The sequence below is a fragment of the Hevea brasiliensis genome, chromosome 16 (genome assembly GCF_030052815.1).
Source record: "Hevea brasiliensis isolate MT/VB/25A 57/8 chromosome 16, ASM3005281v1, whole genome shotgun sequence".
NCBI classification, from domain to species: domain Eukaryota; kingdom Viridiplantae; phylum Streptophyta; class Magnoliopsida; order Malpighiales; family Euphorbiaceae; genus Hevea; species Hevea brasiliensis.
In genome coordinates, this window is record NC_079508.1 from 41,267,441 (window position 1) to 41,295,273 (window position 27,833).

Genomic DNA, 27,833 nt, shown 5'->3' on the forward strand with positions numbered 1-27,833 from the left:
ATGTTAATAATTAAAAGGTATAATCAATCGTGCATATAACTATAATAAAATATGAAATTTTAAAAATATTTTTAATAGCAAGCAAAATAATTAATATATTTCTATCATATAATAATTTATATCAAAAAATTTTTAAAATTAAGCAATTTAAAAAAAAATAAAAAATTATATGAAAATACTTCTACTAATTAATTACAAATATTTTAATAATTTTAAATTATTTATATGATTAAAATTTAAATTATGTATTCTGAATTATAAAGATAAACAATTGTAAAAAAAAAAAAGAAAAAAAAATCCCACATCGTTCTTACGGTGGCTTTCTCTATATAGAAAGCCTCCTCCCTGCCATTATAAAATGCATATCAGTTTGAGGCCCACTAGTGATCATAGCTTTAATTAATTTTCTTATCTTAAATAGAATATTAAATTTATTTTAATTTACTTATACATTAAATAAAATCAATAATAGTAATATGAAAGAATTAATATATAAAACAAAATAATTTGTTTCTAAGTACTCGAAATAAATTTTTTCATACTAAAAATATATTTGGAAACAAAAAAAAAATATTATTTCTGTAAATAGTTTTAGGAGCAAATAATATAAAGAGAACAAATTTGATGTCTTTATGGCTAATTTTTATAGATAAATTAGCAATCTTCATTAACTCGGGGTTTTTGTGCTGCCTTTTTGCTACTTATTTTATGTACACTAGTGTCACCTTCATCTAAGCTATCTAGGTATCCTTAACTGATAACTCCAGCTGTAACCCTTCTCTAATCAACTGGTGTAACTCCTTCAAGAAAGATCATCTTTCTACAAATATATGAACCAAATTGCTAAGTGATTTCTAGCTAAGAGTATCTACAACAACATTTGCCTCCCTTAGATGGTGCTGGATGATACAATCATAATTACTAAGTATCTTACCCATATCTTTTGTCTGAGATTCAGCTCTTTCTGATTGAGGATGTATTGGAAACTCTTATGGTCTATGAAAATTTCACATTTAACCCCATATATAAGTGTCTATACATCTTTAGGGAAAAAACTATAGCTACCATCTCTAAGTTATGAGTGGAATAATTAACTTCATGCTTCTTCAGCTGCCTTGAAGTATAAGCTATTACATTACCATTTTGAATAAGAACACATCCCAAACCCACTTTGGAGGCATCATAGTAAATGGTGAAATCTTTATTGCCTAAAGGCAAAACCGGTACTGGTGCTGAAATCAGACATTCCTTAAGCTTCTAGAAGCTCTCCTCACACTGATCATTCCATTCAAACTTTTAGCTCTTCTGAGTTAGCCTAGTCATTAAAGTAGCTATCTTAGAGAAATTAGGCACAAATCTCCTATAATAGCTTGCCAAACCTAGGAAACTCTTAATCTTAGACATTATAGTTTGCCTTGTCTAATCTGGCACTGCTTCAACCTTTTTGGGATCCATTTTAATTCCATTCTCTAATATTACATATCCCAAAAAGGACATACTCTTTGGCCAAAACTCACGCTTAGAGAACTTGGCATACAGCTGATGCTCCTTCAACATCTGAAGAACCATTCTTAGATGATGTGCATGCTCTTTAGGGCTTCTGAAATACACTAATATGTCATCAACAAAGGCAATCACAAAGTGATCCAGATAAGGTTTGAATACCCTATTCATGAGATCCATAAATGTAGCTGGGGTATTGGTTAACCCGAATGACATCACAAGAAACTCATAATACCCGTACCTGGTTCAAAAATCAGTCTTCAAAATATCCATAACCTTGATCCTCAGCTAGTGATATTCATACCTTAAGTCTATCTTAGAGAAACAACTAGCTCCTGCTAACTGATCAAATAGGTCATTTATACAAGGCAAAGGGTACTTGTTCTTCATGGTCACTCTGTTCAACTGTCCATAGTCTATGCATAGTCCTCGGGAGCCATCTATGTTCCTCACAAATAGAATAGGAGCATCCCAAGGAGAGATACTCGATTTGATGAATCCCTTATCTACTAACTCATGCAGCTATTCCTTTAACTCCTTTAGCTCTGTAGGGGCCATTCTATAATAGGGATAGACATAGGTTTGGTGCCAGGCACAAGATCAATTCAAAATCTATCTCCCTTTCAAGTGGCAACCTAGGTAGTTCTTCTGGAAAAACATCTAAAAACTCTTTTACCATAGGAACTAATCCTGATCCACTTCTGCTCTTAACAACTTCCTTAACATGTGCTATGAATCCTCTATACCCTTTTCAGAGCATCTTTCTGGTTTGTATGGCTGAGGTGCTTGTATGGCTAAGATCATACCCTTTATAGATGCTATCTAATCTCCTCGAAACACCGTAACTGACCCATCCTATCCTCTAAACTTTACTGTCTTGCTTTTATAATCAAATGTAGCATAATTGGTTGAAAGCCAATTCATTCCTAAAATGACATCAAAATCTGTCAATTCTAGAACTACTAGGTCAGTTGAAAAACAACTGTCTTCAACCATCATTAAACAAGCATAATAGGTCTTCTCTGTTATCGAAGGGTCACACTTTGGTCTACTAACAAGCAACGAACATTCTAAACTTAAGAATATCAATCCTAATCATAGGACTATACCAGGGTTAACAAAAGAGTGTGATGCACCTAGATTAATCAAAGCATGCACATTGAACTCCGAATGCAAAGGTTACTTAACACCATAGTGTTAAAGGCAGTGGTTTCCTATTATGTAATGGTAAAGATCCAAACTAGTGCTATTGAACCCCTCCCTTATGAACCTACTGTGGAAGATGAAGAACTTCATCCTTTACCCTATCCCCTTCATGATGAGTGTAACACCCTAGGCAAATCCCACATCGACAAAACACGGGAGAGATGCTGAGTTTATAAGTTGGTGGTTCGTAACCCCTATTGACGCGTTTTAAACCGTGAGGGCTTCGGTCCAGAGCGGACAATATCATTAGTGGGCCGGGCCATTACATTTGTGGTATCAGAGCCGCTCCGCGTGCAACCTTGAACGATGGTGGGGCAAACCTCAGCGAGGACGCTGAGTCCCATAAGGGGGGTGGATTGTAACACCCTAGGCAAATCCTACATCGACAAAATACAGGAGAGATGCTGGGTTTATAAGTTGGTGGTTCGTAACCCCTATTGTCGCATTTTAAAACCGTGAGGGCTTTGGTCCAGAGCGGACAATATCACTAGTGGGTCGGGCCATTACAATGAGGGACCCACAAAAGTCAATCTCTCGATTGATTGGGTCATACTGCTTGACCTTACTTATTGAGAAGACACCCTTTCCATATTGGGACACTCCCTTGATATGTGTCCCTCCTGTCCACATCTATAACACTAAAAGGTTCCAAACCTATAAGGTCCTAGATGAAGTTTCCCACATCTAACACAACTAGAAGTATCAGAACTCGAACTAGATTCGCTTCCCATCCTGAGGCCTGACTTGATTCTGTTCCATAACTTATTCTTTTTTTGTTTCTTGCCAAACTTCCCTCCTTTTTTCTTCTTAGTCCTGGTTGCAGAAATAGCTTTAGTCATGTGACTGAACCTCCCAACATCTATAGCTTTTAAAATGGGGCACTGTTTAACCTTGGTATTTTTTAGATCTAAACTCCCTTTGATGATAGCCCCAGCTTCCATCTTCCTTGCCGCATCTATTATCGAATGGAAGTTGTGGGTTTTAGCAGTTAAAATCAAGGAAGATTATCTAGAATGCAACCTTTAGGTGTACCTCTTAGCCTTCTTTCTGTCAGTATCATAGTCTTGCCCCACATATTGTAAGAGATTCACAAACTTATCTATGTACTCATCCACACTCATACTAGTTGTCTATTTCAACTTTTCAAACTCAACCACCTTCAACTCCCTAGAGCTTTCTAGGAAGGCCTAGTTGGTAAATTCCATCACAAACTGAGACTAGGTCATACTATCAACTTTATCAGCAATATAAGCTTTATACCATTCCTTTGCCATTTTACATTTCAAGGTAAAGCCAGCCATCTAAATGACCCTACTGTCACTAGTACCCAACTCATCTACTATCATTTTAACTACCTTCACATACTTAAAAGGATCATCTCCTTCCTTGTATTTAGGTGCATCTAGCTTCACGTAGTCTGTCATTCTTTACCACTTGTCCCAGTCTCTTGTGTTAGAATTATTGCGGCTACAGGAGTTGATGGTAGTGCTTGCTCTCTTATAACTCCGTCCATGGGGTACTAAGTTCCTATGGTGGTTGAAAAGCTATGGGGGTATTGTTGGGGAGGATACATGGGATACGGGTTGAACTAGAGGAAGTAAGGTGGGTAAGGCATGAATGAGGGATACTGAGGGTAGCCCGTATACCCAAAACTTCCTTGTTATGGATAGCCATATCCAAACCCATAATCCAGCCCTTACTAAGGTGGGGACACAAACTCTGACTCCTCTTCCCCCATCCTTCCTATACCGGAAGACTCAGGGTCCCATGCTATTATGGAAGACCATGAGAACCCTTTATGCATCTACTGACAATTAGGTTCATTGGAGGTTTCCTTACTAATCTTAAAAGACCTTCTAGGGCCTCTTGAAGATTCTTCCCTTCCACTTCTGCTTGCTCTTTCCCTGGTAACATGGTTGGCTGGTAGTGCTCTAATGCCTTCATTCTGGGGTGAGGCTCTAGTCAATCTAGTAGACCGTTTTGAACCTCGCATTTTTTGAAAGCAAACAAGAAGTGTTGAGCACACATAAAGTTCATGTGAAGTCACATGAACACATGACATATCATCAACATAGCATACATACAACATACAACATGTAATAAACAGGAACTCAACCCCTACTGAACATGTATTTCCCTAACTGTGCTAGTGAACATACTTCTTTTTCATACCTATCCTATCCCTTTACTAGCGTTTAGGTCCACTCATCTACCTTAGAGCTCTGATACCAACTTTGTAATGACCCAACCTAGGGGCTGTTACTGGGGCTAGGGATTGGGTCAGCTTAAAGCTGCTAAAACCCATACCAAGCCTAAAGACCTGTTAAACATGAACATATCTCTATATGTTACAATCCAAGCATACTCCAAACCATTGCAATTTGGTTTTCTCATTCATAACATAACATGAAATGGGCTTAAAATTTGAACCTTTCCATACATGAAATCACTAAAGTGTAATTAGATCATATATACATACTTACATGAGCAGTTAGCTTAGATTTGAGACATATATAATTACATCACTCATATATAAGATAAACCGCGTCACTAGGGGTTACGAACCACCAACTTATAAACCCAGCATCTCTCCCGTGTTTTGCCGATGTGGGATTTGCCTAGGGTGTTACAGCTACTCCTGCTGCCCAAGCTCTAAAGGCTCTTCTATTCTTACACTCTTGCATTTGGGGTTAAGGGAAAGGGGTGAGCTTGCACAAGCTTAGTGAGTAAACTAACCAATAACATTTAATTATAACATTTATTTCATATGTATGCAATGCATCATTCATATGAGTTTTCACATCATAAACGTTTCACATAAGATGGACTTGTCACCAGTGATTCCCTAAATCCAATGTGCCTGGCTCATACAGAGACTTCTCAAGACTTTTGCTTAAAACATGACATGCATCATGCACCAAGGGGCATCGTAAAGATCCTTTTTGGATTTTATGGATCCATTACATACATAACATAACATAGTTATAACCATGGGGGCAATCAGTGAATCATCCATAATCCATCATGTACCAACAATAATTATGCAATTATGCAACATATTCGTGTTTTAGATATATACACCCTAAATAAATATGACATGATGCATGAGGATGATCATAAATTAAATTTAATAAGTTTACATTTATTAAGGTTAGAATTACACACCTCTTATAGCCTATCAACCACCTAACATGAACGATATCTAACCTCATATCCTTAGCTTCCTGAATCCCTCAAGTTCGATCCTATAACCATCGAAACCTAATGAGTTATTTGAAGCTTTAAAACTCTATACAGATAATAAACATCTTATTCTAGGCCCTTAGAAACCATAAAATCATGTTTTTGAACCTTAGAATGAAGGAGAAATAAAGCTAGTAAAACCAAGTTCAACTATTGGAGTCTTGGACTTCGATTGTCAAACCTTTGAACATCGGGTGCCTAGGTAGTAGCCACTATAGCTGCTAAAGTTTTGGACTTCGTTTGTCAAAAACTTGGAATTTTTCCAGACTCTTTTCCAAGAAACTATATGCTTCGGCTGCCGAAATAATGGTTTCAGTAGCCAAACTTGTGAATTTCCAAAATTTCCAAGTTGAAAACTAATAGAAATTCTCTCCTAAAATGTCCAAAACATACCACAAGGCTCCAAAACACAATTCAAATGCGTATACACATATCCAAAGCCTAAAACAACTTGAATTTACATCACAAAACACAATCCATCCTATTTACATCAACATACTAAATGAAACACAACAAAATCAAATCATCCCAACCCACATAATACAACAAAGTACCACAAATAATAACCATATAAAAGAGTCAATGCCACCAACTAGAATTTTTCTTTACTATTCTTCTTTGTATCTCCCATCACAGCTTCTTTTTTCTTATATTCTTTCAATACCTTCAACTCTTCCTTCACGGAGTTAATTTCATCTTAGACCATACCAACCCTTTGTGTCTTCTTTAGCTCCATAATCTCATATTCCAGCTTCTTTTTATTTATTTTTTTTTTCACTCAACAGATTATCAATAAACATAGTATCCCAACCAGGTGCCTCAACATTAATCCAATCGAAAATACTCACATCCTTTACAATCCTTGTTTTACGTATGAATACCTAAATTGATAAAATCAATACATAAACCATATATAAGAAATAAATCCCAGAACAATTAATTTCATTCAATAATTGCACTTATTCAAAATCTCGCACATCTAAAAAACCATCTTCGAGGATTTGTTTGCTTTCATGATGTCAATATTTTGGTAGGTACACAAAAATAGCACCTCACTAATGGCTTAGCATATTGACCAGTACTCTTCTACATGAATTCACTCCTTTTGAAGCAAACAATCGTGCCAATGATGAAGAAGAATTTATTGCTCTCTTCACTCTCTCACAAATCCTCGTGAATGGATCAACCACATGCCTTATAAAATTATTTAGGGTTGTGTAATGCATATGTGAGTGATGAAGGGATGACGGTAAATAGTTAAGAGAAAATAAAAGATGTGAGTCATGTGAGTCACTTAGAATTAAATGTGCCGTATTAAATAATTAGGGCCTTAATGCGCCAAAATAATTTAAGGGCTTAAGTGACAGTTTGGATAGCTTTACGAGCCAAAGTAGGCCTTTTGCCTTAATGTTATTATATTAATTTTTTTATTTAAATTATTTAAATTATTATATTGTAACTTATGTAATTAATTAATAAAACAATAATTATTTTTGTTATAATATATAAAGTAGGCTAAGCCTTCCCTTAAAACTGCCACTTGGTACCTTCTAAAAAGAGCATAGCTTACTAATTATTAGCTATTACATTTTCTTCTTTGTTATTTGTTGTGAACGACAGAAGTGTATAAACTACAAAAAAATAAAAAATATATATAAAATATCAATATTTACGTAGTTCTCTCAACATAGGGCTACATCCATGGGTATACTATCTTTCACTATCAATAAATATAATCATCAGTTATAAGCTCAAATTATACTACCCATAAACCCAATTACACCTAAGAGGACCCTCACTACATAACTGCTCATAGTAAATATGTTAGTTAGTCATCTCAGTCTTCTGTAGACATAATCTAATATATTTACTACTTTAACTACTACACCACAAATGGTGTCTTGATAAGAGCCCTTTCACAAATAGACAAAAATTCCTTCCACTTGAATTCTATATCATTTCTCCACCTTAGGCTTGCCTCTTTCCCTCTATGGGACTACAATGGACAAGAGCCCCTTATCAATAGGCAAAGCCAAATCCTTAGCAATTGGCAAAACCCCTCTCTACAATGGGCAACAGCCCCACTTCATGAGCTGAAAGCTACTTTCCATGGGTAAAGCCAAATAACTTTTCCACAATACTTTTATTTATAGTTTTAGTCACCCCAATCATAACTAATTAGAAATCTCATTCAATGCAAGAAAAACAATAAAATAGTAGTTCTACTTTATATAGGAAATATATCTCCATTTTATTGAGGAATATTTCTTCAATTCAAATTAGGAAAAGGTCTTCCAAATTAATTAGGATTTTAAGTCATAAATCTAATATTATTATTATATTAATGTTTTATTTTTTTAATTAATTAAATTATATGTAAAATTAATAGATATTGTAACACAAGGTAGCCGTACTGGAAGGTGCGACTGGATTGTAATTAATGAAGTTAATTGCAGAAACTTCAGGGCTTAAACAGCTACAGGATGGACTAGGAAAGTAGCTAGGATATCCTTGAGTGAAGTCTTGGAGTTTGTATAACTATCTTCATCTTTGTAAACAACATCCATGACCCTTACAATGTTCAGAATACACATCAAAATAGGCTTTGGAATATCTGCAGTTTCTTTCAGGAGCTCCTCGTTGAGGTCTTTCCACAAAGTTATGACTATTTTGTATAACTCATCATATGCCTCCTGCTGTGATACACCATGCTGCTTCATATAGCATTCAACAGCTGAAGCAACATGTCCCCTTTCTTGCTCAAACTGTGCAAATATTGCAATTGCAGCATTGAGAAATATTGGGGCATCATCTCAAGACAACAAAGAATTCAACTTCAATTTTGATTATTTGATAGATTTACAACTAATATTATTCAAAATAAAAGATTTTTTTCTTATTATCAAGCCAAAAATAAATAGTATTAATTTGTTGGAAGAACTCATTTCAAACCTTGAATTTTTCAAAATTTGTTTATTGAACCTATATTTTTCATTTTTTTTTTCGATTGAGTCTAAAAAATTTCCAATTTGAGGACATTAAATATTTATTCAACTCAAGAGTACATGACTTTGTTTGGTCGTAGATGCATCTCTTAATTTTAAAAAGCTCCCAAGTTCAAGTCTCTCTCTCTCACTCTCTCTCTCTCTCTATATATATAGCATTAGAATTTTTTAAAAATTGTTCTACTGCTCAACTCAAAATCATCTATAGGCTAAGAAATTATTATTTCCTGATTTAAGTGGATAATTGCCATACGTACCTCATGGGACCTGATGTCATCTATGAGCCTGGCAAGACCAGATGCAGCATATAAAAGTTTAGGTTCAGTGAAAAGCCAATCAAAGACCTCTTTTGAAGCCACTTCGCCCATCCCACAGAAGGATAAGGTTATCAAGATAGAGTAAGTAGAGCTGATCACTGCAACAGAAATATATTCTTCTAATGTTGGCACATAATCACTGTTGAACCATCTTGCTTCAGTGATATAAGCTCTCACTTGCTTCTTCACCTGCAAATTAATTGAAAGGTTGTAGTGATGCTGTTGTATTACAATTATTTTTTTTTTTTTTCTATAAGCAGAAAAATTTATTGAAATAGAGAAATAAACAGAGAAGAGAACAAGACAAGGGACCACAAAACAACGGAAAACCCACAAAAAAGAGAACCCACAACATAAGAATAGCCCAAAAAATCAGTCCCTAGAAGCTCGGGAGAACCAGCTTTGAATGAAAGCAACTTGCCACTGCGGAGACACGAACCAACAGTACTAACAGGACATGGCACTGATTAGCTAAAAGTTGAACCTGCTTCAGAATGATAAAGCTCTGCTTTGATCTACTGTGAGAAACAAAAGCTGACTGCGGAGGTGCAAAAATAATCCATTCCCAATAATAAAAAAAAATGAAAAACTTTTACACAAACCAAGATACAAATACAGATCACTTATTTTATATACCGATCACTCAACTATTCTTTATAATACACTTGAAATGCAAAAATGCTATTAATAAGAGATAAATACATTGGTAACAATGATAAAAAAAAGTTAAAATTAGAAAAAAAAAATAATTAATACTAATTTATTTTTTTTTTAAATCTCAAATAAAGTGGGAAAAAATTTCTTTTTTCTAAAACAACACTTAAGAAAAGGTGAAAGTTTACCGCTTCCTTTGCGTAGTGAATGCAGAATGGCCTCCCTTCCTTTGTAGTTACTCCCTCTATTTCAGCATAGAAATCTAAAAATGCTTCTAAATACGCCTTCATGTAATCCGGAAGTTGATCTTTCATGCTAATATCCCAACTGAAAAAGCAATTATGTTAAGTGTCCAGTTCCAGTAAGCCAGTTCAGTATTGGGCTAATACTAAAATCTGCAAAAATGTTGCTCAAGAAATTAATTAAGCTTATATACAAACCTCTCAACCACTTTGGTGAATAGCTCTAGTTCTTCAATCGTACCATGCACATCATATATATCATCCATAACAGACAGCATAGCAACAGCTTTAGACAATACTTCTCTCGCAAAAACATATTGTGGCTCAGAAAACGTTCCTAATGCACAGAAAGAGCATTCGATCACTCTGTCTCGAGCGAAAGGTAGTTTGGTTGTGAAGTCCAAATCTATCCACCACCTAAAATGCAGAAATAAACAAACCATGTTCCTGTTAAGTAATTAGCTCCTATCTATACAGAGATTGGTACTTAAAAATAGCTTAGCTTACTTTGTGATCATGTTCATGTCTTTTTGATGCAACATCTGCACTATATTGTAATCCAACTTTGCCAGCTTCAGTAAAGGTTTAATATGTGCCTCGTCTTGCTGGTAAATAGAGAAATAATCCCTTGACTCTTTCCTTGGTAACCCTCTGCGTATAGGCCACCTTAAAGCATGGCTAACTTGGTCAGCAAGAGGAGAACCAAATTGGTTTGCCATTATTAGGTGAGTTTTGGTGAATTCAAGAGCTTCATCTAGTATATCTTCTCCTTGCACGCTGAGATATGAAGCTTCATACAAGCTTAACAAGCCATGCACATCATTGATTAAATCTTCCTTAAAGTTACCTTCCCCATCCTTGAACTTGCTGAAAACATCTGATTCACCCACAAAAAGAGCAGCCTGACAATGAGTAAATGGTGAAGAATGCACATGCGTCCTAATTAATTTAGAAATGGACATGGAGATTTCTTTGAAGGGACTTACCAGATGAAACGTGATAGCCCTGCTGTCTTAGAAGGCGAAATCGAAGAGCCACAGTACAGAGGTTCCCGTCATCTTCAAATTCTTGATAAATTTTTTCCAATGCTTCTTCTATTTCTCCTTCAAAATGGTAAGAAATCCCAAGTCGTTGAATAGCATCTAGCAACTTCAGCTTTTCTGAAGCTTTATGATCAGTAGCAGAGGTAAGCATCCTCCTCACTTCTTCTTTCAGAATCTTGGTTTGTTCAGTCCAAACACTTGCCATCTGTGCAAAGACATTAAAACTTTATGCATTAGAAATTGTTTATTTCTTACAAGGTTGAACTACTAATTTCTTTGCCTTTGTTACCTGATTATCGGATACGCGCTTGATGAAGTAGTCACCCCAGACGGTTGGATGAAACTGTGCTGTTCGGCGAACTTGAGCTCTTTGGGTTGCAGCTGGAAGGGACATGTTTGTGTTTGAAAGAAGAGACGCCAAGATATATGTTAGCGTCCAAGAACTCGGTGTTTCAAGGCTTTCAGAGTGCAAGAGCTATGTGCAGATAGTTATATATATATATATATATATATATATATATATATATATATATATATATATATATATTCATCTGGTTGCTGGATTTGCTATTTAAGAAAATAAAATCTAAAATATACTAATTAAAAATATTAAAATTAATTTAAAGTTAAATTTAATATATTTTAGATTTAAAAGTGTAAAAAAAAATTTTTAAATTATTAATTTTTTTAATAGAAAATATATTTTATTAAAAGCTCAATACGCTATGAACTATAAATATAGAATATAAAAGTAAATAACACATATTATATTTTTACATAAATAAAATTAATTATTTATACAACAAAATCGGAAAATCCAGTAGTGTCAATAGTATATGAATTTGTTTTGTCAATAGATAGATTTTAGGCTCCATTGTTCAACTCTATTATCTTTTAATAAGCCAAATTATAGAAAAATAATAATAATTTATTAATAAAAACACATAGTTATGCTATTATAGGAGAAAAATACAATATCATACACTTAAGATCTATCAATAAGGAAAGATACGAGAGTTTATTCTTTCAAAATCTATCAACAATGATAGATCTACTATGATATGCCTAAATTTGGTTCCAAACAAACACAAATATGGGAGTTATTAAAAAAAAACACAAAAAAAATTAAACAAATAAAAAGCAGAAAAGGAAGGAAGAGGTTGCCACCGGTGAAAAACACTCGTTGATGACCACTCAATGCAAAAATCAAATGGACGAAGGAGGGCGGAAAAGAGAAATGAGAAAATTTTAATTTAAACTATTAATTTTTTAATAATATTCAAAGTAATACTTTTTTAAAAATTAATTTTATTATCTTTGAATCATAGTTTTAAGGCTACTTTAATTGAATATAATATAATGTAATCAATCATGTAATAATAAATATTATAATATAATATAGTTGTCTTTTCATTTTCATATTTGATTGCAAAATAAAAATGCAAAAACATATATTGATAAAATGCCATAGTGACAAGTGATCAAGTGGTGGTCATATACTAGTCAATGCCATCGGTCTAGTTTTGATCCAAAACCAATTCTAGATTGATTTAAAGTCTATTTTATCATGCCAATTCAAATTGGTTTTGTTTCCGTGTAACAGCCGATCCTTCTCCAGTTAGTATTGTCCGCTTTGGCCCATGGGCCTCATGGATTTGTCTCTTGGAAGGTTTCATTCCCAAAAGCGCGCTGACCAAGTGAGGAAGGCTCCCACATATATGGCCCAAATCTTTTCTTCTCGTTTCCGATGTGGGACACGAAGTTTCCACCCCAGTGCGTAGCTGGTTGAACAAGCACGTCCCAACCCCATCCCTGGGTCGTGACAAGCCCACCAGCTTCCGCCTAGTGCGTCCTCGCACCACACATCGTATTAGAGGGAGTCCAGCTCTGATACCAAATTGTAATAGCCGATCCTTCTCCAGTTAGTATTGTCCGCTTTGGCCTATTTCTCGATTTGTGCGTGTCATCCTTGCGCAGGGGCCATGCTTATCTTCTCTGTATCATTCCAATTTTATCGGATGTCCCCTGCTAATCTTCTCTGTATCGTTCCAATTTTACAGAGAAGATTAGCATGGCCCCTGCGCAAGGATGACACGCACAAATCGAGAAATGGGCCAAAGCGGACAATACTAACTGAAGAAGGATCGTCTGTTACATTCCGTGTTAAACTTGACCGATTTTAGACTAGAACCAAATTGAAACCATGACTATCATAGACTATTTGTTTGGTTTTACAACCACCGCAAGTGCATGAATCGCTAACAAGTAATTAAGTGACGAGTAGAGTATTGTTCCTGCGAGAAGTTAAAGACATCAGTACTAAACCACACAACAATCTTAACTGTTTAAACTATCAAAACTTGTGAAAGAAAATTCTAACTAAGACAGAGTGACTACTAAAAATCAACAAGGGTAAATTTGAATGCTTTAAGAGATTTCTAATTATGTAAGTAATTCTGGAATTTCAGATTTCTTACCTTAACCTTTTTATAGTTTTAATCTTGCTTTATCAGTGGAGTAAGTATTTGTTTATTTGATGGAAATTAATCCTAATGTATTCTAGATCCTCTCTCAAGGTATCTAAGGTGTATTTCAATTAGAGCTAAACCCTACTTTTGTTGGTGATTAGTCCTAATCAAAACCCTTTGAGATCTATGATTAATTTTTAGAATTCCACAAAGGTTATCAGCTTATCTCTAGGTCAGTCTTCCTAGGTTCAAAATCTTGATTTTTCAATACTAACCTTCACCTCCCAGTTCATCAATTAGTATCTTAGATCATGACTAAGTGGGTACCAACACATAGCATGTAATAAGAACATAAGAGATTGAATCAAAGAACAAGACTCAATTCCATAAATAAACTCAATATATATCCATAACAAAAGTCAAGAATGCTATTTTTTTAATTCCAAAATTTAAGGAGTTACTCACTCATGGTGAGTTTGACAAACATAATGAAGTAAAAATAAAGGCACATGAAAACTAATTTGAAGAATAAGAACAAAAGAACTAAGGGAAGATTCTATAACTGTGATCTTATGGAACTTTGGCTGAGAAGTCTGTTCTTGGCGCTGATGTAATCCTTCTTCTTCAAGACGGCTAGGGTTCCTTAAGAAGGCTTCTTTCAAAACTCTCCCCTTTTGTGTGTGTGTGTGTCTCCTCCAAAAAGCTCTCTCAAAAGGCCCCTTTTTCGTTTTCTGCTAGCTCTTATTTATATTGGGCGTCATAGGGTTAAGCTTTAGAGTCCCAAAGGCATTAGATGTCTAATTAGTATGCCAAAATAGGAGTTAGAGTCGTATTAAAGAGAGATTGCTGAAATATAGTATACGGCCTGTGTGTCGTTACACGGCCTGGGGCATGTAAGTTACTGGAGTATGTTGGCTTCCTCTTGGATAGGGGTAGTAAGTTACACGTGTAACGCCCTCATACTAAGTAGTCTGTATATCTTACTGTTCTGGTGACTAATGTCTGTCTTGATAGCTAGAATGTCTGGAATTATATTTAAATCACATAGAAAAGTCATAAACTAAATTAATAGAGATCAAATGAGATTGGATGAAAATAAGAGTAATAAAGCACAAATAGGTTAAATAAGCCTAGGTCCCGATGATGGGTAACCAACACGAGCTCAGTTGTTATCCTAGATTCGAGTGGGACCTCATAGAATCCTAAATTAAGGGTTAACTGCGAAACTACTGGGAATTTGAAAATCAATGAAATAAAAAGGAAACAAGCACAAATAAGTGAATCAAAATCTCAGGAATCATCGGGTATTACTGAAAAAGATGAACTATAATCTGATGAGGGGCATTTTTATCAATTCACTCTAAGAGTTGACTTTTGACCTAAATATCCATTAAATTGAGTAAGATTAAAATATTAAAAAAGAATTAAAAATATGAAAAGGTGTATGGAAAGGAAGAAAAGAAAATAAAGGGATTAGGAAAATTAAAATTTTACAATTATGACATCACAATGACATAATCATGACACAATTAAAATTAAAATTAATTAATATAAGATAAGTATAAAAGAAGACAAAAACAATTAATTTGATCTAATCTTCTTCCTTCTTCTTCTTGCTTGGCCAGCCACCATTGCTCTTCCCATCTCCCTCCATTGTTAACAACTTCAAGCCTTGAACCACCTCAATTCTTCCATAAATCATCTAGTCCCTTAAGTAAAAACTTGATTTTTGATTATGAAAAGAAGATAGGAAGCAAGAGATTGAAGGAAAATTGAAGATTGTGAAGTTGGGAAAGTTGTCAAGTTAGGTAGGTTGATTTCTAAGTTTCATTTCTTATATAATCACTTGAATTGAGTTTGATTACGAGAAATATACTTGAGAAATGATGAAATTATGCATGTTAGGAAGGGGATGCATTTTGGCCAGCTTAGGTACAAGTAGGGTTTTGATATTTTTGATGAAATTAAACATGAATTTAAGCTTGTATGGAGGGGTATATGGGAGTTATATGTTGAAATTGTATGGAAATTGCATGAATTGAGAGATGTGAAATTAGGGTTTGATAAAAATTAGAGTTTCTATTATATGAAGTGTAAGTAGGATTTTTGATGCCAAATTAAGGTTATTTGATGTGCCATTAATATGAATTGATGTTGATTTGAGAAAAGAAATCAATGGAATGCTAATGTGTTGAATTGCTGGAATATGAAATGATAATGATAATTGTTAATTGTTAAATATTGTTATTATGTAATTATTGTTAATTATTAATACTATATACACGTGATACATCTGACAAAGTGAGTGCCCATTTTTTTTTCTTTTAGTTATTATCTAAAGCAACTTTATTGGCATAATTGTGACATCCAACACTGAATCATTTGACTGAATTAATGAACTGATATAAATTTATAATATAATAAAATAAAAAGGTATTTTTATATGATTTGATTGATTTAATTAATTCAATTGATAAATTAATTTAACTTAATTATGTGAGAAATTATTAAAAAGTGTCTTAAATAAGATACATAGCTGAATTTTCAAATTAAATAAAGGTATGATAATGTACTTTGAAGGGGCTTCTCTTATGATTAAAGCAGCAAATGGAGTACAGAGCCCACTAGTCCTTCAAAGAATCATCCTTGATATCTATTGGCTCCTCCTTTATCATTTAATATCTAGAAGAAATTATAATTTACTATCCTATGCTTTGAAGCACTTGTCAGATAAGGTTCTGAGATTAAATTAAAAAAAATATATATATCGTGAACTTTGTTTCACTAATAAAGAAGGGAAATTGCTTATATTCTATAAAAAAATTTAAAATAAATTATAATTTAGTCTTTATAATTTAATAAAATTTATAAATTAGTTTATATATTTTTAAAACTCATCTATTTGATCCTTCACATTTAAATAAAACTACATATTATTCTATTCATCTAATTTTTTGTTTAATTTATCCTTAATTATATAAAAAAAGACCAAAATAATATTATAAATTTATATTATCAAATAGTCCTTATATTTTATAATATTTATTATTTTAATTATAAAATTATCATTTTATTTTATCAATATTGTTGGTATATTATATATTTGAATTAAAAGAATTTAATTGGAAATTTTATTATTATATTATATTATATTATTTTATAACTAATAAAAAAAATAATAAGGATTCTTTTACATTCATAAACATCTAAGAATGGAAAATATGTAGATTTATTAAAATGTCAACGATTAAATAAATATATTCTAAAAATGCAGGAACTACTATGGTATTGTCTTTTAGAGACATATACTTTAAGACAAATAAAATATTTGTTACTAATAACTATTATTTAAAGTAAAATGATTTTAGTCTTTTTTTTTTTCCTAAAAATGAATTTTTTAGGCAAAAACTTTTTACTTTCTAAATGTTATATTAAAGATTAATGTTATATTATTTATCTTTGATGAATTTTTTGAGATAAAAATTTATTAGTCTAAATATTATATTGTTTGCTTTTTAATAATGAACTGTTTGAGACAAAAATTTATTAAGTCTCTAAAACTATATTATTTATTTCAAATTCATTAAGGTTAATTTTATTTATATATAAAATTAAGTTTTAAATATCTTTTGAGTTGTTACTAAAAAATTTATCTTTCTCTTGTTAAAAAAAATATTTTCAATAACTAATTAAACTCTACATGAAGGTGTTAAGTGTGTATAAATTATAAAGAGTCAAATAATAGAAAAAAAAATTTTAAAAGAAAAGTTATATAAATTGTATTTTTTTGTAGGTGTTAAAATTAAAATAAAAATTATATTTGACTTTCAATCTAATTTATATATAATTAAAGTTTTAATCAATATATTATTCTTAATCATTAGCTAACAAATGTTAATAATTAAAAGGTATAATCAATCGTGCATATAACTATAATAAAATATGAAATTTTAAAAATATTTTTAATAGCAAGCAAAATAATTAATATATTTCTATCATATAATAATTTATATCAAAAATTTTTTAAAATTAAGCAATTTAAAAAAAAATAAAAAATTATATGAAAATACTTCTACTAATTAATTACAAATATTTTAATAATTTTAAATTATTTATATGATTAAAATTTAAATTATGTATTCTGAATTATAAAGATAAACAATTGTAAAAAAAAAAAAAAAAAAAAAAATCCCACATCGTTCTTACGTTGGCTTTCTCTATATAGAAAGCCTCCTCCCTGCCTTTATAAAATGCATATCAGTTTGAGGCCCACTAGTGATCATAGCTTTAATTAATTTTCTAATCTTAAATAGAATATTAAATTTATTTTAATTTACTTATACATTAAATAAAATCAATAATAGTAATATGAAAGAATTAATATATAAAACAAAATAATTTGTTTCTAAGTACTCGAAATAATTTTTTTCATACTAAAAATATATTTGAAAACAAAAAAAGTATTATTTCTATAAATAGTTTTAGGAGCAAATAATATAAAGAGAACAAATTTGTTATCTTTATGGCTAATTTTTATAGATAAATATATTTATTTTTAAAAGTTTAATTAATGCCGAATACAAATTTGCATTTGTATTTGTCTTTAATTATATTTAAGAAAAATAGTAAATGAGATAAATATTTATATTTCTCTAAAAAATACAAAGACAAATAATTTAATTTTTTAGATAAAATTATACGTCCCAATACAATAAATGTGGTGTAGTGAGAAATTAATATATAGATTTTACTAAATCTCAAAAGTTAAATTGTAATTTACCCTAAACGCCTGCGCGATTCTCACTCTTTGCAAACGGTGAGTAACCTTCAGGTGTTAATCTTAGGCTGCTATTTTAAAAATGCCCAAGATCACACAGGAAGTTTTTATAATTTCCCTTAATATCGATGCTGGATTTAATAACACTGATGGTATGCGTTTCGAATTGAGAGGACGTCAAACATAACTCATGTTTGAATCAATTTCACCCTTATTTAAAAGTAGCATTGAAATTTTATTAAAAAATAAATCCTAATTTTAAAAAATTAAAAAAAAATTAATTTTATTATGCAAATTAACATAATAAAACATATGTCTGTCTTAAATTCACATTTGATTATTTTGATTAGACTATCTGTTCTTAAACTATGTAAATTATCACCAATAACGATGAGTAGGACTCGAATTCTCAATCAAATAAGACTATCGATTGAGTTATACTAACTAAATAAACCCTCATTAGTCATTTATTTTCTTATTATTTATTAATTATCTTGTGAATTTATATATATATTTTTTTCATGTAGCTACCTTTTATAGCACTATGTAACTTCATTTGTACTCTTAAAAGAATATATACGGTAACATCTTTCAGCCAATAATCTTCACATGGTATCAGAGCCATGAGTAGTATCACCTTAACTCTTCTTCTTCAAACGCTTAACTAATCATGGCCACCCACCTGCTCTCCCTTCTTCTCCTTCAGTCTCGGCAACTCATGCCTACTCTATCAAATTTAGCACAAATAACTTTTTGGCTTGGAAAACTCAATTGATCATCCTTCTCCTCAATTACTAAAAATCTTAATAGTTTCATTGATGGAACAACACACGCCCCACCCAAAACAATCACTTCCACCACCACAAGAGGTTCAGAATCCCGAATATCAAACATGGTTTCAGCGTAACTCAATGCTTCTTGTCCTCCTTAACTGAAGAAATCTTTCCATATATCATTGGTTTAACCACCGCATTCCAAGTCTGACAAGCTTTAACGCATTTGGATATGTTTCTCAAAATCGCCAACTATATTTAAACGTAGAACTACAAGAATTAAAGAAGAATGACTCATCTGTTAGTGAATATCTTCAGCATGCCGAGTCCCTTGCTGATGAAATAGGAACAGCAGCAGGTCTGTGAGATAAAACAGCAACTATCGAAGATAACATCCTTAACAATGACTGATAATTAATATTCCAATATCAGCTAAAAACATGTAAAGCACCTAAATTTTAAAGGAAAGACATATACAGTCCTTCAATTATTTTACTTTACGATAAATTACTATTTGGTCCTTCGAATATGTTAAAATTAGTGATTTTGTCTTTACCTTATGAAAAACATATGATTAATCCCTCGCTTTTGATTTCCATTAACTATTTGGTCTCTCCATCCATTTTTTATTTTTCAATTTGTTTTTGGGTAATACAGGGATGGCATCATGTTGTGCATGGTACAATTGAAGAACTTGAGCTCTTCACCAAAGTATTTGAGAGGTCTATCTAGAAGCTAAATTTCCTAAGCAACATTTTTGCAGATTTTAGCATTAGCCTAATACTGAACTGGTTTAATGGAACTGGACACTTAACATAATATTGAGATTTCAGGTGGGATATTAGCATGAAAGATCAACTTCCGAATTATATGAAGGTATATTGTGAAGCATTTTTAGATTTCTATGCTGAAATTGAGGCAGTAACTACAAAGGAAGGGAGGGCATTCTGCATTCACTACGCAAAGGAAGCGGCAAACTTTCACCTCTTTTATATATATTTTTTTATGGATATTCTTGTCTAGAATTAGTGTACTCAAGATAATAATATGCTTGGTGGAATCTACTTATAAAATTATGGAGCTTATTAAAAAAAGTAAACCTCATATATTTGTGTATTGAATGATAAGGATGGATCAAGTCAAAGTAAATTTTTTTCCTTTTTTTTATTATTTATGGAGAATGTAAGTATAAAATATATAACTTAGCATATCTTAATAAAATTATGATGGTTTTGTTAAGGGTATGTAATCTCTGTCCTTTCAATTAATTTGCAGGTGAAGAAGCAAGTGAGAGTCTATATCACTGAAGCAAGGTGGTTCAACAGTGATTATGTGCCAACACTAGAAGAATATATTTCTGTTGCAGCGATCAGCTTTACTTACCCTATCTTGATAACCTTGTCCTTCTGTGGGATGGGATAAGTGGCTTCCAAAGATGAATTTGATTGGCTTTTCACTGAACCTAAACTTCTATAAGCTGCATCATGTCTTGCCAGGCTCACAGATGACGTCAGGTCCAATTATCTACATAAGTAAGGCAAAATCCATTTCTAAGTCTTTAGATGATTTTTGAGTTTTGCATATTGAGTAGAATAATTTTTTTAGCAGTTTAATTTCTTAAAATAATTTATTGTTAAATAAATTTTTTTATCTATAAGGAAAGAGAGACTTGATATATAATTATTCAAATTAAGAGATACAGCTACTACCAAACAAAGTTATGTGCTCTTAAATTAAATAAATATTTAATATCCTCAAATTGCCAAATTTTCTCGCCAATTGCAAAAAATTGAAGAATATAGGTTCAAGTAGCAATTTTTGAAAAATTCAAGGGTTTGAAATGAGTTTTTCCAACAAATTACTATTTATTTTTTACCTAATGATGAAAAAACGTTTTACAATTATATTTATTTTTTTAATTTAAAGAAATTTGTCATAACTTTAAAGATTGATTGTAAATTTTATTAAATGATCAAAATTGCAGTTGAATGTGCTCAAGCATTAGTAGACTAGAATGAAAATATTATTATCAATTTTTTGAAATTCTGAGTCCATATAATTACAATTAAAATATTAATTTTTTTAAAAAAAATTATAGATTCACATATGTAAGTCTCAATATATATATATATATATATATATATGTTGGTCATAGTCAACTGCCATGCTTGTAAGTATTGTTAACCTCAATTTTGACAATTGGATAAATCTATAACTAATTTTAAAATTAAGATAAATTACTAAAATTAAAATAATTAGATATAACTGTGAGAATTCAATAGATATACCCACACTGTTAAGCCTTTATTTTATCATAATAGATAAGAAATTATTTCTATCAAATCCATTTGAAAGGTAAGACCTAAAGAAACGCTTTCTTTTTTTTTTTTTTTTAACTAAATAACTCCATATGATTCTTAGTTATGTTGAAATGATGACCCAATATTTCTCAATGCTTGCAATTGCAACATATGTGTAGTTTGAGCAAGAAAGGGGACATGTAGCTTCGGCTGTGGAATGCTATATGAAGCAGCATGGTGTATCACAGCAGCAGACATATGATGAATCGAACAAAATAGTCATAATTTGTGGAAGGACCTCAACGAGGAGCTCCTGAAAGAAACTGCAAACATTCCAAAGCCTATTCTGATGTGTATTCTGAACATTATAAGGGTCATCGATGTTGTTTACAAGGATGAAGATAGTTACACAAACTCCAAAACTTCACTCAAGGATATCCTGGTTGCTTTCCTAGTCAATCCTACAGTTGTTTAAGCTTGAAGTTTCTACATATTTATGGAACAAATAAATTGGCAGTGAATTTTAGTTCAAGCTCTAGGAATTAAGATTTGGTTATGGAGTAGAACTAGTTTGCTGCCTTGTTAGTGATGCTCAAGATCCTCTCATAGTTATGTAGGTATTCTGCTTCTATTTGTTATTGTGGGATGCAATGTCCTAAAATATCAAATAATTGGCTTGGAGATCATTTTCTATGGATCATGTTGTCTCAAAAAGTATGTTCAAGAGGGAGATGAGCTGGACAATTATAATTTTTTCTGCTCTTGCTCTAAGCACTATGAAAAATTGAAGCCAGACATTCTAACGTGTGTGAATAACTGGCAGCTCAACCAACTAAGGTATCTTCAAGTTAACATTCACCCTTGAAATATACTCCTAAAGAATTCTAAATGGGTACCCCTTTGAGAACTAGCCTCGAAGGCCTTGCAACCAATTTGTCAGCTGAAAGCCAAATGAGTTCCTGACACCCAAAATGGTGATTTGAGATTTGGAGTCAAAAACTAAGTCAAATACGCACATATATAGCTAAAATATTATTACAATTCACGTGTATTGGTAAAAATTGGTCATGTCATACTCCAAAAGGCATAACTCTTTCAATATAGTTGGAGTAGTGAAACCTGAAATATATCAACAAAAAACTTACTCTAAGCCCTCGAAAAAGGGATGAGCCTGAAATATATCAACCAAAAAAATTACTCTAAACCCTCAAAAAAGTATTCTCTTGCTTTTGTCATTTGGATTTTTTAGAATTTTTGGGTAAGTTTTACGTTGTTCTAAGCTTTGTAGAATTTAGTAAATTTTGTTAGTTTGGAGATTTTTTGATGATGTCATTGATGACATCACTATACCACCTGCCTGTTGTTAGTGCAGCAACCATCATTGCTGACATTGCAATGGGTAATGGCAGATGATCATTGTAGCGCGTGGGAAACCCATTGACTGCCGATTTTGACTACAAAATTTATCAACTTTTGATGCAAGTTTAATATTTCCTAAGCTACGTAGAATTCTTGATAACTTTTATAAAGTTGGGAGGCATTTTTTTAATGATGTTATTGCATGAGCCACCAGTGGTTATTGCAGCAACCGCCACTACTAACATCGCAAGGTGACTGTAGCAACAATGGACGATTACTATAGCAATAGTGGACAATCACTATGGCAATGAAAACCACTGACATTGATTTTGACTATAAAATTCACCAATTTTGACTAAAATTTGATAAACCCACAGCAGAAATTGACTTTCTACAATTTCCACTGCCATTTAAGTCTATAAATACCTATTTTCGCCATCATAAATACCACAAATCAAAAGGAAAATTTTTAGACTGAAACAAAAACTTTGGTTGTTAATCTAACCAATTTATTAATCTTTCCTAAGAGTACCATATTCCATTGAAATTATAACCTCGCTAGCGTTATTTTGCATCCAACAAACTAAATTTCAAGGCTGATAGAGGGAGATCAGAAACACATAACCACCACCTTCTCTCCTCAATCTACGATGAACTATTGTAAGTTAAGAGAGAATGCCACTACTACTTGAACTCCATAAACTGAGACGAGTGGATTTGTCACACCCATCCTTCCGAATAAGAATAGGTAAAACCTGAAACTAAACTATTCAAGTTTCCTTGAAACAGTTGACTCATTAACAATAAGTAAATGTTATAAAAACAAAAACTTCTCAAACGATGATATACATATATATATATATATATATATATATATATATATATATATATAAGAAAAAAGCAGGTTTCTAGCCAGAACTTTCTTTCCTCATATTTACATAATCTATGTATATTTTGAATATTTCTAGGAAAATATAACATAGTTATAGTTATTCTGGAAAAAAAAAAAACAATCATTAATAGAAAGAAAAACAAAAATTCACCTACATTGGACTACATCAAAAGGTTAAGTACAAACCACCTAAGGTCCATGTAGCTCTGCACAAACTAATAAAAACTATTCCAAGTTTTAAACCTTGACCCAGCTTAATTTCTATTGAAAAATTCAAAGAAAAATCCTTATATATAATAGTTATGTTTTTAAAATAGTTTCCGCTGAAAATCTGAAAGAACCTCCTTCATATTTTGACGTTAACTCCCTGTTAGAATACACAATAACTATATATAATGACTACACCATCAATTTCATAAATATGTTCATCTGAGGACTGTAATGATCTCTAACATTCTCCACTTCCATCTACTTCTATTGTCAAAGTTCCATATTCAAAGCCTAATTGTCTCATTCAAGATTTGAATTGAAATTCCCCAATCCTTAACTATCAATTCTCATTATTAAGAGTAACTTGAAATTATAAATTAACCAAGCATAAATAATCAAAGTCAAATACTTCAACCGTTTTAGAAAAAATATATATTAAACTTTCACACTTTACCTAGCATAAATATTCGTTTAATCAGCTAAAATTTATCCAAATTATCTATTATAATTCTAAAGGCTATTAGATCATCACCTATAAATTATTTCACCATCTTACTGAGTTCTTTCCTTTGACCATCCAAGCATTAGATTATGAAAGGGAGTACCAGAATAGTAGTGTAGAGAATGTACAAGAAAAAAGAGAATTTGGAGTAGAAACTTTGAAGTTACCTTCTTACTTGATTCATGCTTACTAAATGTATAAATATTGCAAAAAGTAAAAAGTTGTCAACTACTTCAACAATACACCATACCAACACAATACATTAACAAAACTATAACCTTTCAAAGCATTGTTGTTCTTATAAAAGCATGATTTCAGCTAATTAACCTAAAGCACATATAAAAAATACAGGCAATGACATTTCAGATTTGAATCTCTAAGCAATACTTGAATTCCCAATGGTTTTTCCTAATGAAATGCAACCCATTTCGTCTTACAAAATTGCAATATATGGTTTCCTGCCAAAAGTATTATAAACTGCTATTTACTATTTTTATTTTGTGCCATATATTTTTGTAGTCCACGTGATCACAAGAACCATTAACAAAGGTCAAATGATACTCTCTATATTCTTTAGCAAAACATAAAAATTGAAGGAAAGAAAAATAGTTTAAAATCCATGATATATAGATTGCATCAGTTAATGAAATACACATTAGAATCACCATAAATCAAGGGAAAATTAGTAGAGAACAATGTAGGGATAAATTCACCAAAACAAATAAAAGAAATTGTGAGAATATCATAAGCAAGCCAGGGAATTCATGAAATTAAGGAATTTGTGGTTACCTACAAATCACGCTCAAGCTGACACTTGAGCTTTGCTTATCTTTGTTTGCATGCAAGCATCACAATTCATCTGACCAGTGTCAAACGGCATTGAGGGGTCTAGAGATGGTTAGCTGGGGTCTATGCAACCTCAATAGTGACCATAACTTGCTAGTATATTGGCAGTGCTATGGGAATTGATCGTCGTAAAACCCAACCTTCAAAGCTTCGATTCCCTTCCCTCTGCATATCTCGGTTGAAATTGGCGGCTTGTGAAGGACTTATCTGAAATAATTAAGGAAGATGATTCAGAGGAGAGGAGTTCCAGTTGATGCCATAGTCATAGGTGGTGGCAAGGGATAGCCACTATTCCTTTCTCTTCTCACTATTGATTTTCACATTCTTGGGTGAAAAGAGGCAACAGCCAGCATTTTAGGGTAAGAAGGTTTCATTGCTATGTATGGTTTGCCTGCGGTTGCTATTCTTTCTCTCCTTCTTTCTCTCGTTTATTATCTCTTTTCTTCCCCCTTCTCTTTTCTCTCTCTCTCTTTTTTTTTTTTCTTTTTTTCTAGAAATACCCATATGGGTCCCTTTTATTTGTTTATTTATTATTTTTTACTAGGTTCTAGAGAGTTCCTTATTAGTCCTTATTTCCTTTTCTCCTCTCAATTCTAGATATCTCTAAATAATAAAAAATAATTCAATTTAAAAAAACATAATTGTTGTAATTATTATATTTCTAATATTAGAACCACAAAGGCATTGCTATTGTATGTGGATGACATGCTTATTGCTACTAAAATTATGTGACAGATTCATAGCTCACCATGCAAAAATAATGTCTTCACATGTAGTTGCTCGAGCTCTAGATTATAAAGAGCATCCATAGCAAGTAAAATCCTGATAGAATTGTCCTTCACAATAGGAGAAAACGCTTCATTAAAGTCAATCCTCTCCCTCTAAGTAAAGTATTTAACTACAAACCATGCCTTATATCGAGGCGCTTCAAACTAGGAGTGCCTCCCTTTATTTGTGAATACCCATTTGCAGCCTACCACTTTCTGTTCCTTAAGCAATGTTATAAGCTTCCAAGTCTAATTTTTGTGAAGAGATTCAATTTCTTCACCCATAGCACCTACCTGTTGATCTGCATCTAAACTAAAAATAGATTTACTATAATTATTGGGTTTATGCACATCAATTGTCTCAATAATTGACAAGGAAAAAGCAACTAGATATGCCTATGCATATCTCTATAAGGGTTTGATCTGTCTTGTCTCCCTACCAGTTACAATGCTATATGATTCATGTTGTTGTCGCTTAGTTGCATCCTCTTATTGATCAGGATCTTGCACCTCATCCTCTGAATCGCTGGACTGAACTACTGAAGTATCAGCCTTAAGCTCTACCTATTCTCTGACACCGTGATCTAATTCTCCTATTGACTTCTCCCTCTAACTATACAATGAAGCAAACTTTTTAAATGTCACATCCTTGCTGATAATTAATCTTGGAGACTTTAGATCATTGCACTACAACCTGTAGCCTTTCACTTTATATGCATACCCTATAATATGCATTTTCTTCCCCTCAGCTCAAGTTTACCATCCCCGACATAACCATAAATAGGACAACCAAACACTCTCAACTGAGAGTTTTCAACAAATGAACTAGACCAGATCTCAAAAGGAGTTTTGCACTCAATATCTATAGATGGAGATCTATTTGTTAAGAACCAAGTTGTATTAATTGCTTTAGCCCATAAATCTTTTCCCAAACTTTAATGTGAGAGTATGCTTCATGCTTTATCACAAAACTTTCTGTTCATGCATTCTGAAATGCCATTCTATTTTGGTGTCCTTGTATAAGTGCGATGTCTCGCTATACCTTCTTTGTTACAGAATGCATCAAACTCATGATTGTAAAATTCTAACCCGTTATCAGTTCTAAGATGTTGATATTGTTTTCTATCTGCTTGTCAATCATTATCTTCCACTTTATAAAGGTTAAAAATGCCTTATCTTTTGTTTTTAAGAAATACACCCAAACCATCTGAAAGTAATCATCAATCAAATTCATGAAATATGTGGCACCGCTCTTAGAAGGGTATTTACTAGGACCCGATAAATCTGAATTTATATAATTCATAGTACCTCTGGTCTTGTGCAGTACTTTTTTATCAAACTTCACCCTAGTTTGTTTGGTAAACACATAATGTTCACAAAAAGTCCACAGATTATGTTTTCTGCCGATCCAACAAATCATGTTTGCTCAACACAGATAACCCTCTTTCACTCATATGACTAACACATAGATGCCATAATTGAGTCTGATTCTAGTTATTGCTTCAGGATGCTACTGCAGCTTCTCCTGAAGATATACTACCAAAAAAAAAAAAAAAGACAATTCTGAAATCAAACTTCTTTTCATGAGTACCATAGAGCCCCTGCATACTTTGAGAACTCCATTCTTTGCATGGTATTTGAATCCATGAGAGTTAAGTGTCCCAAGAGAAATTAGGTTCCTCTTTAGTCTTGGAAAATGCTAACACTCCATAGTTCTGACAACCAT

At 32.3% G+C, this 27,833-nt stretch overlaps 1 protein-coding gene, 1 long non-coding RNA gene and 2 other non-coding genes across 4 annotated transcripts; 2 read left to right on the plus strand and 2 right to left on the minus strand.

Moving 5' to 3' along the window:
* Positions 1–8,400: 8,400 nt before the first annotated feature.
* Positions 8,401–11,627, minus strand: LOC131174791 (probable terpene synthase 3). Its single transcript, XM_058138747.1, has 7 exons — positions 11,503–11,627; positions 11,157–11,418; positions 10,678–11,047; positions 10,369–10,587; positions 10,117–10,255; positions 9,215–9,463; positions 8,401–8,717 (listed from the first exon to the last, which is right to left on the minus strand). Exons 1-7 carry the CDS (start codon positions 11,605–11,607, stop codon positions 8,421–8,423), a joined length of 1,641 nt encoding a protein of 546 aa, XP_057994730.1. The 5' UTR covers positions 11,608–11,627; the 3' UTR covers positions 8,401–8,420.
* A 1,517-nt stretch (positions 11,628–13,144) lies between these two features.
* On the minus strand, positions 13,145–13,247 carry LOC131175032 (U6 spliceosomal RNA). The gene has a single exon (XR_009145191.1). It is a non-coding gene; the product is annotated as a U6 spliceosomal RNA (small nuclear RNA).
* On the plus strand, positions 13,230–13,337 carry LOC131175033 (U6 spliceosomal RNA). The gene has a single exon (XR_009145192.1). It is a non-coding gene; the product is annotated as a U6 spliceosomal RNA (small nuclear RNA).
* A 1,983-nt stretch (positions 13,338–15,320) lies between these two features.
* On the plus strand, positions 15,321–20,277 carry LOC131174526 (uncharacterized). The gene is made up of 3 exons (XR_009144880.1): positions 15,321–15,489; positions 19,889–19,953; positions 20,065–20,277. It is a non-coding gene; the product is annotated as an uncharacterized LOC131174526 (long non-coding RNA).
* Positions 20,278–27,833: the final 7,556 nt, after the last annotated feature.